At 41.8% G+C, this 18,275-nt stretch overlaps 1 protein-coding gene across 6 annotated transcripts in view; it reads right to left on the reverse strand.

Annotated features, from left to right (window-relative positions):
- Positions 1 to 18,275, reverse strand: part of SMARCA2 (SWI/SNF related BAF chromatin remodeling complex subunit ATPase 2) — a 194,923-nt gene that overhangs the window by 115,619 nt on the left and 61,029 nt on the right. For all 6 annotated transcript variants that reach the window (XM_075597226.1, XM_075597235.1, XM_075597204.1 and 3 more), the window contains 6 exons: positions 17,328 to 17,672; positions 16,381 to 16,476; positions 12,650 to 12,890; positions 4,468 to 4,594; positions 1,925 to 2,098; positions 399 to 572 (listed from right to left, as the gene is read on the reverse strand). In XM_075597226.1, coding sequence (XP_075453341.1) covers positions 399 to 572; positions 1,925 to 2,098; positions 4,468 to 4,594; positions 12,650 to 12,890; positions 16,381 to 16,476; positions 17,328 to 17,672 — 1,157 coding nt within the window. The remainder of the gene's footprint in view (positions 1 to 398; positions 573 to 1,924; positions 2,099 to 4,467; positions 4,595 to 12,649; positions 12,891 to 16,380; positions 16,477 to 17,327; positions 17,673 to 18,275) is intronic.

Below are 18,275 nucleotides of genomic sequence, written 5' to 3' on the forward strand. Positions count from 1 at the left end.
ATATAGTGAAGAAGATGCAGTATACGTGATGATGCAATATATTAATGACGCTTTCAGGTGTACAAGTCTCCTCGCTGAAGAATAAGCTTTTGTTTGCCCGTTTGTTTAGAGAGGAAATGTATTTGGCATGCGAAAGACAGCTTGTGTGTATACTTTTACACAGATACCATTTGAACTGATTTCATGAGCAGACCACTTTGAAACTATACTGCACCAACGTAAATAACAGACAAATGACCAAAATGTGTTATTTAAAGTAAACCTACCACTTATAATATCAGGCTAACCACAGCCTTAATATTCTCTTGAGCAACAGTCAGTGCGGACTAGACGTGGACTACGACTGTTTATTTGCCGCCATTGCTTCTGTATGCTCATATTTAAGCTCAAGCACTTACCATGAGTCTTCTCATTCTCTCCTTCTCAATTCGCTCGGTTTCTTTCTTCTGCTCCCGCTCAGTGTTGGCATGCCATGTGGCGACAGCTCGGGACAGTTTCTGAATCTTGCCGGTGACCGATCGGTGATACTCCTTAAAGTCCTTTGCATGCTGCAATATACTGTTGAGATATTCCTACAGCAACAAAAAAAAAAAAGGGGGGGGGGGGAAATGAAATGAAAAATAGACTAGGCTTTGGCGTGCCCCATGTAATGTACTCATTGCATCCACGGAAGTAACAGTAAATATAGCCCGATAATATATCTGATTCCATAAGCTCTGCAAGACACCTTCTGTCCCGAAAGAAACATTACAGCCCCACTCAAGTGAATAGGCCAAAAAGGGCCACAGTTACTAAGCAGTGTTACTCCACTCCAAGAGAACCATGACAACTACTTGCAATGATCCCACTTCTCCCCTTCCAGAGACTGGCGCGGGTAACAAACATACACAAATAGTAAATGGATGGCTGCAGAAACGAATATAAGACGGTATGGTATGACAGCGAGAGATTAAATGTAACCTCACTGTAGATGCACCTGTGTGAATATTAATTCATTGGGCGCGCCTGCAGGAAAAGATGAACAGCTGTTGAGGACCCAGCACAGTAACATTCCATTTTTTTTTTTTTAACTAATGATCATTTGTAAAAAGAAAATGATTACATAGATGCAAGGCCCAACATTTGGTTAGAACATATACCACAGTGCAGTTGAAAAAGAAAAATACCTTTCAGACTGTAATCCTCTACCTGTTGGAATAGATGGTGTCTAGTTTCTAGAAATGTAATTTACATGTGGATACAATTAATTATTATGCAGTCTTTGGCTAATGGGCAGATAGGAAAAAATATACAATTTCCTCAAAACTAATAAGGCCCTTAGACAGGCAAAAATAAATATATCTATCAAGGCACTATCAAGGTTTAACGAATAACCCCATAGATCTAAGCCTTCTGCTTTCAGATTGTGCTTCTCCTCCTCATGCAGAGGTATTTTATTTGTCAATGATGCCACATGAAAGCCTGAATAAGTGCGTGGGGAATTTGTCAGAATGGGAAGCGTCACATTCGGTGCCTCTTATACAGTATGTGTAGGCTGTAATGAGTTGTTATGGGCAACACGTTTTTTTAAGTCAGTTGAATCTTGACAAGAGAGTTTAACGAGAAATTTTTAACTTTGCTATCTTAAACTCAGAAGCGTTTCTTTGACATGTTTTAATGCCAACAGAAACGCTTCTGAATTTAATATAGCAAAGTTAAAAATGTCGTTACACTCTCTTGTCAAGATTCAACAGAAATAATGCGGATGCAGTTCACGTGTAGATTAAAATATATACAATATTGTTTTCCATAAAAGTATGGCCAATTCTCTTCCCTAGCTGCACTCCTAAAGCATTGCAATATATAGTGTTACTGGTGCGTTTTGTGATGTGGGTAGGTTTGACCTCACCTCCAGTAATTCTGTAGTAATTTTCCAATACCGTACCTGATGCTTTTGTCTGCGTTTTCTCTCCTGCTCGATCTTCTGCTGCTTCTCCAGTTTTTCGGTCATGCGGGCTTCTCTTACGGTTTGCCGCTTGGTTCGCTTGTAAGCCTTGGAGTTCAGCGCAGTCTCGAGCGTGGTGTCTCGCCGCATGCACGCAACCACTTCTTGTCTCAGCTGAGCAACGGATACAACAACAAACGTCTGAGTCACTTTACGTGCGTGCACTCTCCATCTACTGGAACGATCAAACTGCTTGTAAGGGAGCTCAACGAGGAATCCACAAGTACCGGCAATTTGTTTTATGCATTCTAAACACGCTGCTACAAAATAAATATTTAAAACAAAATCTAAAAGATATCAACGGAAACGTTTATGTTCTTTAATCGTTAACATGGAAAAATTGATAATCTGCCAATTTAATGAATATAATTATTTTTAGGTAGCCAAAAAGGACTTTGTATAAACATTTATGTCAGCATTGGAGACAAAATGTTTGTACTAAAAAGCTAGCGTATCTCGGGTTGCAGGGGGTCCCCAGAGCTGAAGTTAATGGGGTTCAGCTCCGGAAACCCCCTGATTCAATCCTGGGTAAAAAATGTTTTTTTTTTGTTTTTGTAAAGGAGCATCGATTGCCGCTTTAAGGGGTTGGATTTTCTTTGCCGCCCAAAATCAACCATCTTAATATTTAAAGTCAAAAAATACAACAACAAAAAAAACCACAGTATAAAAAATAAAAAATGGTGAGCTGAGAATTACAAGTGGATTGGAAAGGGGATTGGAAAGGGGATTGGTTTCGTACAACTACTCTTTTTTGTCTGATGAAACAGTGTTCAACAATAGTTTGCGGAGGCACATTTCCTTTATCTGTATTGGTCTTTGACAAAGACAGGGCAGGATCCGGGTTGAGACAGTTGACTGACAAGCTAAATATCATTTGAGACCCAGCTGGGGGGAAAAATGTTGTTTCATCTTTTTTATGAAACCAAAGCTGATTTTTCTAAGAACCACACAAGTGACTAGAAATGTATTATACATCATCTGGAAAAAAAAGGATGCTGTATACTTTTAAAAGGGGTGTGTGTGTGTAATATATATTATATATATTATTATTTTTTTCTCTCTCGGCGTAATTAACAGGCATTGTGGTTTTGATATCATATTGATCTAAATCAGGGGTGGGAAACTCCAGTCCTTAAGTGCCACCCACGGGTCAGGTTTTCAGGATATCCCTGCTTCAGCACAGGTGGCTCAATCAGTGGCTCAGTTTTCGACAGCACCACCTGTGCTAAAGCAAGGGATAGTCTGAAAGCCTGACCAGTTTGTGGCTTTTGAGGACTGGCGTTGCCCACCCCTGCTCTAAGTAGTCTGTGTACATTTAAATAGCAGCATGTTGGGTTATTTTAGACCAATCTGCACACTAAATAAAAAATAAAAAAGCACTGTTTAAACATATATTGTATGTCAACATGTAAGTGGGAATTTGTGGATCTTAAATACCTAATCATTAAATGAACTATAATGTTGTTTGACTAAAAAGTGTCACAACCTGTACATTTTTCCTCTTCTATCCCCAAGTTGACAGCGCAACAACAGTACAAGTATTTTATACATGTAACTTGCATTAGAACAGCTCAGAAACTTGGGTTGAAGGGGCAGGCACACAAATCACCAAAAGTTGGTCAATACGTGGAAGTCCTTTTGTGGCAAATTTGGGATGAAAATAATGCCGATTTCTGAAATCTTAACTTGTGCTGAGACAAGAGAAATATTTCCAGGAAAAAAGCAGAATTATACATTTTACACTTAAGAATCAGGATCTCTCCCTGACCAATAGGACTGATTTGCAAGTGCCACTGCTTATACAGGGCAGGGCAGAACAAGGGGTACGGCTGGTAAAGGTATGCGGTGGCCGGTGATGTTGGAGGCCAGGCCCCCAGAATTGACGGGTTTCCTTTGGGAGAGGCAGGCGACCAAAATAGGGTGGTGGTCCACCGTTCAAAATTAACCACAGTGCAATCCACCGGTAAAATTGCCTTCAAATGAAAGCCCTCTGCAACGTAACTCGCCCTCTTATTTTCCATGGTCGGTCCCATAATGTTATGTATGCCACATATTTGGGGCGAAAGACATTTATATTTCTCAAACATAGAATAAGACGTTACCAGGATGATAAAGGAAAGTAAATATAACAGGTACAAAAAAAATAAGAGAAAGAATATTGACCCCGATGCTTTAAATATGAACTTGAATGAGAAGATTTTAGCCTCAGCATGCTGCTCATCTTCAGGATGGGAAGGTGCAACATATATGATTTAAGGTCACTGTGGCCAGAAGCCACACACCTCTTCACAATTACAGCCAATATTGTATTGCAGTTATTGGTCATTTCAGTGTAGTGTGTCGGTACTTTTGCTTTACCCCTGTCACTGTATTGCAGGCCTCCGGACAGTGAAGAAATGAGGGCGTTTAACAACAAGTCTCAAAGTTAAACTACTCGTACCCAATTCAAGGAAGCCGGTTTAACTATAGAGAAGGTTTTTCACCTGACGCTGGAAGTTCAGAAGTCGAAGGGCCTTTAATTCCACCGTAGCTTTGGTTCTCAGATCTGGAGGCAACGCGCCTGGTAAGTTTTCCAGCTCCTGGATTCTGTGCGCAATACGAGCTTGAAGCCTTGGAACAAACAGACGAGGAAACGTTCAATATTACAGAAAGAAAGAGAGGGAGTACGTTACGGTTGTAGGTGGTTATTCTCTTCTGTGCTAGAGGGCCTAAAATGGGGACGTCACTTTAGCTTAATTTGTAGCCACCGTAGAGCGTCAAATCTCATTAAGATGCCTGAGGCAAAAGTAACCCGTCAAGTCCAAATCCATTTGGTATTGTCACTACAATACTTAGGCATGCAAATTATTATCAGAATCTATAAACTAGTACTGTTCTTTCAAGCCAAATGGTTTCCTGAAAAAATCTTCCCATGAGTATAACATTTCTTCTTTCTTACTCTATTTTTATTTATAAGAGATTATTATTAATGAATATATTTGAAACAAAGCAAAAAACCTACTTTCCTTTTTTTTTTTTTTTTTTTTTTTTAAAGGAGTTATGGATTGAAGCAGGGTTGTCTCTGGAGCAGAACCGTGTTACTTTCCGGTCCAGGGGACCCCCTGTTTCCCAAGATACTTTCCTCCATAGGGTGTGCGGTAGCACCTCGTGTCGAAATGGCTCTTACAACACGCGGGACAATAGGAAGCAGTGATATCATCCCCTTTGCAGCCTCCTGTTATCCCGTGTGACCAGGACGTTTAAACCAGCGGAGTATGCTACTGGCACCCCTACAGAGGTATCTCGGGAATTAGGGGGTCCTCTGAGCTGAAATTAAAGTGGTTCAACTCCAGGGGGCCACTGCTTCAAACCTAGATGAATCAAAAACTTTTTTTTTTTTTTTAATTGAACAACGCAGAAGTCTGCATTAAAAAAAAGGGTACTGCAAATTGATGCCTAATATCTTCATTTGTGTGCCAATAGCCAGAATTCTTTCAAACTTAGGGCACGCCAAATGCCATGGGCACTGCTGACAAATACCAGAATTGCAACTGCAAGACTTTCCTAATTTAAGGATCACTGCGACATCTGTTCCAAAGTTGCAATGTTGGCAGTCAGAATAATGAAATAAAACACTTGGCTATAAAGTGCACGGACAGAAAGATGTCAGGATAGTTGGGAAATGTATGGCACAGAGATGTACAGGTATGTATGCATGTGTATTTGTATTTATTTACTGCCAACAGTGTATGCAGCGGCGCTTTCCAAGAGAATACAACACGTTTTATATAGTTTTACCGCTCTTATTAGATTATAGTATTTTCTTCTTTTATTTTCAGTTGGTGCTGGTCTTTGACGTATGGCTAGGTCTCTCTCCCCTCCCCCCCCATTTGAATCCGTAAAACAACTGAAATCTTCAGTAGCCGCATTTTTTAAAAAGTAGTCTCGCAACAAGATATTATTCCTTTTTTTGGGTTAACATTTATTATAGCGATCTGGACGCATGATTCGGGGGGGGGGGGGGGACACGTTGTGCATCGAGATACATTTTACAAAATAATCTCTGGCAGTGAGACTACTTTTTGAAAAGTGTGGCTACCGAAGATTTCAGTCGTTACAGAGAATACAATACAGGAAATATATTATAAGTGCAACAAACAAAATCAGCCAATAGGGAAGGAAATCCCTGCCCCGGAGAGCTTAGAATCTGAGGGGTAAGATGGGAGACTTACAGAGCCAGCAGGTGAGGGAATAAGTGCAGTGGGTGGCAGTGCTTAGTCACTATGGTTGGTAGGAGTGATTGTGGGTGTGGGGCAGTAGCCATGAGTGCAGACTAATAAAATTATATCTTCTGAATGAAGCATTTTACGTTTGACTTAAAGGTGGGGAGAGCAGGTGCTCGGCATATAAATCGGGGATGAGGGAGTTTCACAGTTAAGGGGCAGTGAGGGAAAAATGTTTATGGTGAAGGAGAGCAGTATAGGTGAAAGGGGGAGGGGGAAATAGACCGTTATGAGCAGGGTGCAGGAGACGAGCAGGAACATATCAAGAGATCGAAGATATGTACAGAGGAGCAGCAGAGTGGAGAGCCTTGATAAGAGGATGATAATTACATGTATCAGCATTTTCACATAACATGCACCCGTGTTCCTTTCTGTACACAAAGCTTTCCTGCAGGAACTATACACATCAGCTCCGGATCTGAACAAATTTGCCAGCATAGTAACCGCTCTTCATTTACAGTTCAACCTGCATTAAAAATCTGACTAACTGAATGCCGGTTCTATTTTTTTGTACTCTGGAGAGAAAATGAGTCTCCTGCAGTGAAACCATGCCCCCTCCTGCAGTGAAAACAAACCACCTGCAATGAAAACAAGCATCCTGCAGTGATCCACAACTACATGCTTATGGTTTGGGGATGTTTTAAAGCCTCAAATCTCTTTAGCAGACTGCCAGTCTCAGTTTTGTTATGCATTTATAGTGCAAAATGGAACATTACAAAAAACGTAAAAATGCCTGCCCTTCACATCAAAAGCAGTCTCAAATTGCTCTCACAAGATGTATTTGTACGATTGATTAACTCACAGGTGGCCAGCAATGGCCTTTAGAATGGCCCATCTGATGGAGGAGCAAAAAAAGACAAAATCAACTCCGTCGCATTGTCGCCATCGCGCTTACTATAAGCGCACGCGGCGGCGGCGGCAATGCATTTGTTTTGGGCAATGTCGCCAGTCGCGGGCACTATACGCACGGCCTAAGAGCTGTTATAAGAGCTTTTTGCAGCTACCGCAGTGTTAGGACCTACAGAGGGGCCATACCGTCACAATAATATGTTTTCCTTTAGTTTTTTTTTTTTAATAAATCAGTTCTGTAGTATTAGCTAGTGACGGTTTTATTTTTATATTCAACTCCATACCATTTTTAATGAGTTTAAATGCATCCTTTGATTTCTAGAACAGGTTTTAACCCACCTCCCAAGCAGTGCAAGATCTTAGCAACACTTTCCTGTTTGGCATAACTTGTTGACAATTTTCCAGCAGTTTGAGCTGTGAATTTTAACAGGATACCTTTGTAATATAATGATACTTGTAGCTGCCGAATTGCACAGATTGAAGGATTGACGGAAACTGAAAGACCGCCATTATGTTAGGCACACAATCAGGATCTTGACACATAACAGGAGCGCCAAACTTAGGTAAGAATGTAGAATTACACATTGTCACATGCTTTACATATAAAAATAATAATTAAAAAGAACAAAAAGGGGGAATGAAGTATTGCTGCTTTAAGATGCCCTCAAAAGAATGAAATTGTTGGAACTACTGTTTGCCAGTCCTGTTAACCCTGTTAATGCTGGTTGTGCCTGAAAAGTGACCATAGAACAATTTTCTGGAGGCTTTTATAATGCTAAAGGGGGTAAATCAAGGGAATGTGCACACAAATCTATCTTTGAGAAAGACCTGTTTGGATGGTTTGTGCAGCTATTTAAACATGATGCCTGAACAGATAAATCTTGTGGTCCTACCCACCAGCAGCACCTTCTCACCCCTTAGAGCAGGGGTGCGCAAATTGGGGGGCGCAACATTGTTCGGGGTGGTGCGCGGTGGTTGCAGAGGCCCCACGCTCATTTAAATGAACGGGGGATCACGTGAGGACTCTGTGTGCCACTTCACTTACTTTGTCTTGTCGGTGTGTCTCCATGGCAACATGTCGTCAAATGACGTTGCTGGGTCAGGTGACCCCGCGGCTTCATTTGACGCTGAGAGCCAGAGACAAGGTAAGGGAGGGGGGATGGGGGGGAGGGGGGGAGGGCGCGAGCAGGGAGGGAAGCAGGCAGGCTGAAATTGAGAAAGCCTGATTTACTACTGCTTTCCTGTCCACAAATGTGTCTTATGTAGGAGGCAAGAGCTCATGATTTCGTTTTGAAGAATTGTACATTAAACTCACGGGGGGCACTGTTCTGATTAACAGATCTGAAGCATTTCCAACTTCATTGCTGCCAGTGGATGCTATTGAATTATATTAAAATATTCTGATAGGCTCTGCCTTCAACTAGCAATGCCTACGTACTGTAACACGCAGTAGCATATCACACTCTCCCAATGTTGGGCACATGAAAAAAAAGTTGACATTTGTAAATCTCAGAACACTTAAGCAGTTGAAGGACACACATTTAAAGAATACTTTTTGACGGTCTTCAAAATCACAGCATAAATGTCTATCTGGCCTCTATCGCAACCTAATAACACACATGAAATATTTTTCAGTCACCTTCGTTACTTTACCATTAACATTTGGTTAAGACAGAAAATCTATCATTGCGGGTGGTTACTGCCAGTGCCCACCTGGGAGCCCCTTTATGCAGGAAATGCTAGTTTCAGTAGCACCTAAGACAGCCATTCAATGCCCAGCAAGGTCAACTCAGCTTGTCATCCTTCTGTCATAGATAAAGCACCAGTTCTAACTAGGTAGTAATAATGTGTAACCTTGTGTTTGTCAAGGAAAAATGGATAAACAAGTTATCCCATCAGGTGCGTCAGAAATAGTGTGGTAGTCGCATGCTTCCCGCTGCTGCTGGAGGAGTTTCCTTGTGTTTGTCAAGCACTACATCATTTGTAAATATTGACCACTCAGTAAGGCTAGTTCTAGACTAGTCTTTGATCCTTTCAGAAACCTCCTGATTTATTAACTAGCAAACTGGGGGAAGCAGTAATACATATACACAGTTTTAATAGTTTATTTGCTTCCTACAGGGACTAACCAGTGGATTTATTAATAGATTTCGTCACATATGCTAGTTTGTACCAAAGAAATCCTTGCTTAGCCCAGACTAGGTCATTTCGCAATCTCAATCTGTATGGGAACATGGAGTGTCTCCTTAATCTATTTGCTAACAGAGAGGCCTGAAATGTATTACCTTGCCCTATTGCTCTGGATCATATATTGCACTACAATATGTACATACTATAGAGCAGGGGTGCGCAAACAGGGGGGCACGGTGGTTACAGAGGCCCCGCGCTCTTCCCCAAAGCATTTAAAATTAAATGCGGGGGGACCGCGCAAGGCCTCTGTAACTCTCTCTTACCTTGACTCAGACGTCTTTGGGCGACATGTCGCCATGGCAATGGGGTGTCAAATAACGTCACCGGTCACATGGCCCACGGCGTCATTTGACACGCGTCCCCATGGCAACGCGGCATCAAATGACGCTGCGGGCGTCATGTCACATGACGTTGCGGCGTCATTTGACGCTCTAGAGAAGGCAAGAGGGGTGGGGGAGGGCCACGAGCACTGGGGAGAGCAGGCAGGGGGCGCAGGGCAAAAAAAGTGTGTGCACCCCTGCTATAGATAACCAAGCAGTACAACTACATGTAATACCGTGCACATTTTCTACCGCATCTTTTTGTATCAATCACTAGTCACATTATTCACAAGTGATACAGAAGTGCTGCAGAATCTCTCTTCTATACTGCAGACATGATGACGTTTCCAATTTTCAGAAGCAGAATACGGGCAAGCAGGGACACATATATAACCTTTAGCACTTTCCTCTGTGTCATATGCATATGAGCGACAGCCTTTATAAGGGTCACAAAGGATTAAGTGATCATGTTTGATACGCTAAGCCATGGACAGCAATATAAAACTGTACAATGCTTCTCAGCAGTGTTTAAAGCCAGGTTTGGATTAGCTGCAGTACAACCACCACACGTGGTATGGATTGTTAATTAGAAATAGGTCAACACGAAAGTGTTCAGAGAGCTACACTGGCTGTTCTGGATTGGGGGTGAAAAAAAAGGGTATTGCAGTAAAGATAACACAATTACATGGACACAAAAGTAGCACAGCTTGGATCACCAGTATCATCAGAGTTAACCAGTGTTGAGAAACCAGCATTACTATAACACTGCATTGCTGCTGGGTGTCCCTGCTGATAAGCTATGGTACAGTATGTGTCCCTGTTTGCCCGTATTCTGCTTCTGAAGATTGGAAACTGCATCATCATCTGTGGTAAAGAAGAGAAATTCTGCAGCACTTCTGTGTCATGTGAATAACGTGTGTGACTAGTAATTTATGCAAAAAATGCAAACATCTGGCAAAGAGGGGGAGAATACTACTGTACACCGTTGAGTGGCCATGTCACCCTGAAATGTAACGAACTCCACGCCTTCTAGGCAAGAACGAGTTGACAACATTTACCACAGAGTGGTAGTGTGAGAGATCTTTGTTAAAACAAAACTAAATCTAGTAACCTTTGGCAAGTTACTTTATCTCCCGTCAGCTCAAGAGGCACAAAACACATTGCAAGATCATCAGGGTAGTTATTATTTTTGTACGTTAAAGCTGCAGATCAAGCAATATCCTACATGGTGTGTGTGTGTGTGTGTGTGTGTGTGTGTGTGTGTGTGTGTGTGTGTGTGTGTGTGTGTGTGTGTGTGTGTGTGTGTGTGTGTGTGTGTGTGTGTGTGTTGTTTTTTTTAAACAAATCAGTTCTGTGCAATGAGAAAATAATTGTAGCATTTAAAAAAAAAAAAAATCTCCAAATGACATTTTTAATGTATTATAATGTAACAAGTCTTTTTTGTTTCTATAGCAACCATTTCCAAAGTCACATCCCCTTCCTCTTCTGAAACAGGCTCTGGCACACCCCTTTTTGAGCCCTACCCTCTCTCTAGCACTGCACCAATTGTATCTAGTGCCTGCCTGGTCACATGCTCTTCCCCACAGAACTTTGCATCTTTCGTCCTCTTCTGTTGCACTGACAGCAATTTAGTGAACCCCCACGCCGAATCTTCGCCGATCGATCACAGGAGAACGGATCGATCGGCAACTTAGCTAATTACTTATCATTGTGTGGATTGTATTGATGCACATATTAAAGGGGGGGGGGGGAAGTGTCATAAAAAAATTAAATAACCGGCAGCTTGGACTGCTGCTTTAAGGACCAGTGCACGACTCTCATGGTGAAGTATCGCATGTACAACAAAATAGATCAAATCAGGCTTATGGTAAAGGACCGTGTCAGGTCTCTTCAGGAAATAATGAGATGACCCCCACGTAGCAGTGCCCGATCAGATGCTTCCCAACGATGAAAGGTGGAGGCCATGCAAGCTGGATCCCTATACAGCAGTTAAAAGAACAAAGCGGCGCCTGGTAATGGGGCCTCCACTCTCTCAGTCCATTGCGATGTCGTGAAGCAGCGTGAAAACCATCTGATCAGGTACTGTAACGCGGGGGTTCACCTCATGATTTCCGGAAGAGACCTGACACGGTCCTTTATGATTTGTCTGATTTGATCTATTTTGTGGTACGTGTGATACTCACCTTTTTATACAAAATGTATATATTTATAAACTTCACCATGAGAGTCGTGCGCTGGTTTTTTTTGTTTTTATTTTAGATCCTTGATGCTGAGCCATCTATATGGATAGCAGCAGACTCCTATATTAATGTGATTTTCTATTAAGGAAAGAACTGTCTTTTGCAAACCTATCTTTGCTTTGTTTCATGTTTGCTATTACCACTGTTGGGTACAGTAATGTATTGAACTCATCATTGTTCTGCCCTAACATATTTTGACAAATTAGTTTTTTTCCCCTTTACTTATACTCTATAGGCTTACACAAGCCTTTATTATTTTTTATATATATATATATATATAATATATATATAATCAAGTAGAAATAGCCATGTGGTCCAGTTGCATTAGTGCAGACTATATAAGTACTTCAGTATAAGGCGATACCTTTTTTATATAAATATTATAAGACAAGCTTTCGAGTTATTGTTAGTACAAATAAAAAAGCCATCACCTAATACTGAAGTACTCATTTACTCTGCAGTATATATAAAATACTTCTAGTGCGCTGCAATTTCCGTTCTTTAGCTACTTTGCACAATGTTGCTTAAAGATCAATTATTACCACTCAGACACTTCAATCTCCCAAGGCAAAATCTGGGATATTTGGGGGCTTGGGACAAAAAACAATGGTATTTTAAATGGAAAAGTGCAGTTTTTATCAGCAAGACGCCAATGAAGTTTAGACCTGGTGATGCCAACAGTGAGGGAGACTAGCTATAAATCAGTAAGACTCAGAGAACATTGGTGCGAGTTGATTGGCCTGACTAATGTCAAATAAAAATGTAGAGAGCAGGTGTATACTGAAAACCTGGATTTGTTTTTACCTGTATTCTCGCTCCTGGAGTATCTCAACAGGATCCAGCCCCTGAGGTTTCTGGATCGGGCTGATGCGGTTCTGTTTCTGCTGGAGCTGAACAATCGGAGCAGGGGTAGGCTGGGGCACAGACGGCCCAGGCAGAGTAATAGATGGAGGGGCAGCAGGAGGTGCAGGAGAAGGCCTTCCACTAGGGGGCGGCACCGCAAGCTTCTGAGGAGTGCTGGGAACACTCAGATCTGAAGTTTGGCCTGAGAACAAATACATGAAAATAGAATTCAATAATGATGCTCCTTGCTACCACCCATTTGCTGGCTACGCGTTTGCTTAGGATATTTTTGACTGTCATAGTCATTAAATGACCTTTTTACATTTACTCTCATTTCATTATTTTTTGGTGTGCTTGGCTCCCTCTGCTCATAATGCAATTCTCTGACTAAGATTTTTTTGCCTCAACCACCGATTTTCTCATTTGTTAGCGAGTCCCCATGATCAAGGGGCATCCAAAGTGGCTTTTCCCCCGATTCCTCTCTTTATATTACGTTAAGCGTTTGCTTTGCAATCTTTTCTGAAAGCTTTCTAACATTACCACACAATAAAGGTGTTGTTGTGCGTGTGTATACGTGTACATGTAGACATATATATATATATGTAGACTCAGTAAGCACGGCCGTGAAAAAAGTGCAAAATGTATTCGATTGTATCAACGTTTCGGGGCCCCCCTGGGACCTCCCTCAAGACTAACCCGACTACCCACATCAAGACCCTAATGAACCCCAGGGTCTGAAATAGCTGTGAAAAATTGCATCATTGTCGACCTCCACCATACAGTATGTGCGCAACATCAATGCTTTCTAAAAAACAAAGTGCTCAGTGATCTATAAAAGTGATCTATAAAGATTAAAAACAAACTTCTCAGGCGAATTGGTAATACGGCAAAATGTACACGCTCAAGCAACTCTCAATATATAATCTTTGTGTTTGGAAGCAAATGGTATTCACATATATGAATATTGGAGCTTGTTGGGGTCTCAATCAGTGATTTTCATAGACTGTGGTGATCATGTATATTGACGCGAACAAACAGTTGAGTTAAGGAATTATACTGTATTGTATGTCTTTATTTATATAGCGCCATAAATATACATAGCGCTTCACAGTAGTAATACATGCTGTAATCATATAAATAACAAATAATATAAATAACAGGTCATGGGAATAAGTGCTTCAGACATAAGATTAACATTAATGAAGAGGAGTCCCTGCTCCGAGGAGCTTACAATCTAATTGGTAGGTACGGGAACATATAGACAGTAGGAGGGAATTCTAGTAAGTGCGTCTGCAGGGGGCCAAGCTTTATGTATCATGTGTCCAGGATTATCCACAGTGCTATTCATATGCTTCTTTAAGTAAATGTGTCTTAAGGTGGGTCTTAAAGGTGGATAGAGAGGGTGCTTTTGACACTATAAAGAGGTTGTGTTGTGATCCGCTAAGTTCACTTTGAAGTGTGTATATATATTTATACACACACACACACACACACACAGCAGGGCCCCGCTTCTCGGCGATCCGCTGGCACCGAGAAGGGGGCCGCCATGTTGGATAGTACATCGCGCATGCATACCGTAGTTTGCGCGTGCAGACCATAGGCCGCGCATGCGCAGAACGGCGAAAACGCTGGTCTGCGCATGCACAGAACTGAAAATCCCCGGCGATTTTCCCTATATGGCGGGCCCCTGAAACGTAACCCGCCGTATACCCGGGGCCCTCCTGTATACACATACATACACGTACACATACATGCGACAGCGAATTAGCAAGTCGCCTGAGAAGTTTGTTTTTGATCTTTATATATCACTTTTATAGATCGCAGCGCACTTTGATTTTATAAAGCATTGATGTTGGGCACATATCCGACACCACATATGGAGGAGGTCAAAAGTGTGTGTATGTGTGTGTGTGTGTGTGTGTGTGTGTGTGTGTGTGTGTGTGTATGTGTGTGTGTGTGTGTATATATACACATACATACGACAAAAAAAATTGCGCTGTATTGCTCAATTAAATAATGTGAAATGTGCGATACGTGAATGTAATAAAGGAAGGATTGAAAGATGTAGTAAAATATTACTTGAATATCAAGAACGTAGTGACAACGTGATAATTTGATAAACTTAAATAGCAAATATAAATCAGATGGTGAAGGTGAGTTACATCAATTAAGTGTGATGAAGGATTTTCTTGCAATCAATAGATGGCATTTATTATACCAACTTCATTAGGATCAAAAGAACCACGTTCCAAATACAATATGATACAAAAGAGAAAAGCGCGCATGCTCCAACATATAAATCAATTATGTAGTTAAAGGGTGTTGTTAATAACAGAAATAGGTACATTCAAACAATTTCTTCATTTGAAAACTCGGTGGTATATAATTGCCACACTTGAACCCACTGTATGATGTTCACATACAAGATCAAAGAGGAAACAGCTAGGACTCAGTTACAGTAAACCTGTGCAGGATAACGCTTGATGCAGGGTAAGGAACGGCCAGTACAACAGCGCCGTTAAGACTTCGGCTGGGATTATTGAGCCGGCGTGCGCTATGGTGCACACAGCCTGGCGCACTCCTGCGATTAGTGGTCATAGCTGCAGGAGATTGGGGAAGTGATGGGGACGTGTGGCGGACGCACCACGAAGCTGGTTCACCCTCATTGGCTGAACTGCTCACGTGACACGGACGTCACGCGGTCGCGCTTGAAAAGACACATTTTTGTCTTTTCAATTTGAGGCCGCGCCATCACGCTCTGCCGTGTGTGTGCGCGCCCGAATCAGATGCACTGCCATAGGAAGACGGGCAATTATCATTTGTGCACGCGAGCGCGTTTACTATAATCCCAGCCATAAAAGATTTTAGGCGGTTGATCCCCACCTTGTGACAGGTTAATAGAGTAACTTTTATATTCACTGTGGTAAATATTCAAAGGATTTTGAACTCATATTCATCTCTACTTTATTCTCTTGCAGTGGGTTCAAGTGTGGCAATTATATACCACCAAGTTTTCAAATTAAGAAATAGTTTAAGTGTACCTAAATGTTATTAAAAACACCTTTTAAATACATCATATGTTGGAGCATGCTCTCTTTTGTGACATAGATGTATATATACACACACACAAGTGTATGCATAAAAACTTGTCTATGAATGGAAAGTCCCAGGATTCTTCTGGTCAGTGCATGTGCAAAATGATTACTAGTTCCAAGATTTAATCTGCCCAAATCATTCAATGAGCCATTCACCCCAACAAACCTCCATTTGTTTTTTTACAGGATTGGATCCAGGAGGTCCTCCAGAGCGGGAATGCACATTTTCATCTCCGGGTGCCCACCGGTTCACCCGACACTTACTGGTGAAGTTAACAGTATTTTAAAAGGCCATCCAGTAGAAAGTCACAACCGATGTTGCAGATTCCTACGGGCCTGGTATTTGGCAGGCATTTTGTTTCTCTTGAGGCAGACTTGTAACTTCACTGGTAAGTACCTTGAGAACTAGGGGGTCCCCCGGGTTGAAAATAGCAGCTTTGGGCTCGTGGGGACCCCCTGGTTCCAACCCAGCAAATAAATGAAGGCTGCTCCTCTACGGCCTTATAAGAGATTCCAATATACTCATCTATAGTCCACTTATAAAATGTGCAACCTTTTCTTCTTAAGATTTAAAAATAAAACCACTGTGAATGTTACCTTCCGGCCATGGCTTTGGGGCCATACTAGCAGCATGTCCTGCCATTCCTGGTGCTGGTCCAGCAGGAGGGACAGCCATGGGGTGCATTCCCATACCTTAAAAAACGATAACACACAAGTGGAAAGGATATTGAAACGCAGCATCACAAATGTAACCCCCTCTGCTTCCGGTTAAATAAAATACTGATAAAAAAAAAACTCATGTCAATTCTGTTCTCAGGTTGGGTGTGCATCACATACTGAAAGTACCTGTTGCAAAGTTGCTATAACTAATGATTTTCGAAAGCTACCGTGCCATCAGCATGTGCGCAAAAGTGTAGACGTTGATCTGAGGGCTTCCGGGTGATTAATGTACTCTCTGGTGCCGTTATACTTTTCTCAAATGGTGTAGAGGGTGATGTGTCAAAGTAAATGTGTGAACAGAAGTTTGTTTCCCCACGTTGCTCCATTTTCTGCTTACGTTTGCGTCAAATATTAGAAAGAGGGAATGAAAACTGTTTGGAAGGACTAATTTCTAAGAGATAAAGAAGTTCATGATATGGCACAAGGTAACTCTAAAATCAATACAATCGTATTATGGACACCCTAAAGTCTTAGTTAATGAATGCAAGGTTGCTTTAATTACAACATGACACTAAGGGGGTCATTTACTGCAGTGGTGTTAGTAACGATCAGGCACTAACACAAGGAAATATCCATTCAAGTTAAATGGGAGTATCCGTGCAATGAAGCCCAACTGGCACTAATGCACTGGAGGGAATTGCGACGTAAGACGGAAAAAAACAAAAGCTAATGGTTCTAGGAATTATGAAAAGACGATTGACAATTGAAGCAAAGAATGTAAAGATCAAGAATCAGGTGTCATATACCCCCTCTTTTGGAGGTATAGTATATCTTGCATCTTAGTCAAAGCTCATAGGTCAGTAGTGTATAATGGATTCACTTACTAGGCGGTCTACTATAATTAGCTGGAGGCTGTGGTTGCTGCTGTTGCTGTTGTTGAATTGCAGGCAGTGTCCTCTTGCCCTGAACCGCAAGTTGCAGATTTTCAGATAATGGTTGTCCTCTCGCCAACATCTTGTAGGCCAAAATTTGAGCCCGGAGCTGATGAAGCTGGACGGGGCTGAATGGTGAGGGGCCTCGGTTTGGCTGGCTGATAGCTTGCGGGTCTCCTTGCATCATGAGTCCTGGTTGAGTTGGTGGTATCTGTGGAGGCGTCGGTCCACCTCCTGACATTGGACTAGACACATGTTCAGGTGCTCCCAAAGGGGAAGGATGTGGAGACATGTATCCTGTAACAATAAAAAAAGTGTAAATATGTTGCTGTATTTAACCAACATGAATGTATCGCTGTTTTACTTTGTATACTTATTTTACTTTTTAAAAAATGGGGAGGGTTTAAACAAGAGCAAACAAATATATAGGGTGATACAAAGCCAGAAAAAAGAATCGGTTAACTCACAGGCCTCACATAAATTAGACCCTATCGAACATGAAAAAGTATGGTACAGTGATAGGTAAGTGGGTGCAGCACTGGGAGCTTATACAGATAAATGAATAAAACCGAGCGCGTAAAAGATACGCCCAAGGGAAGAAGTTATCTTGGGAGCACACCACAGTTATAGTAAAACATAACGTTTCATTCTGTCAAACATATACAGGCATACCCCGCTTTAAGGACACTCACTTTAAGTACACTCGCGAGTAAGTACATGTCGCCCAATAGGCAAACGGAGGCTCGCGCATGCGCCTGTCAGCACGTCCTGAACAGCAATACCGGCTCCCTACCTGTACTGAAGCGGTGCACAAGTGGGGAGACTATAGAGCCTGTTACAAATGCGATATTTACATCAGTTATGCACATATATGACGATTGCAGTACAGTACATGCATCG

The sequence above is a fragment of the Ascaphus truei genome, chromosome 1, assembly GCF_040206685.1.
Source record: "Ascaphus truei isolate aAscTru1 chromosome 1, aAscTru1.hap1, whole genome shotgun sequence".
Taxonomy (NCBI): Eukaryota; Metazoa; Chordata; class Amphibia; order Anura; family Ascaphidae; genus Ascaphus; species Ascaphus truei.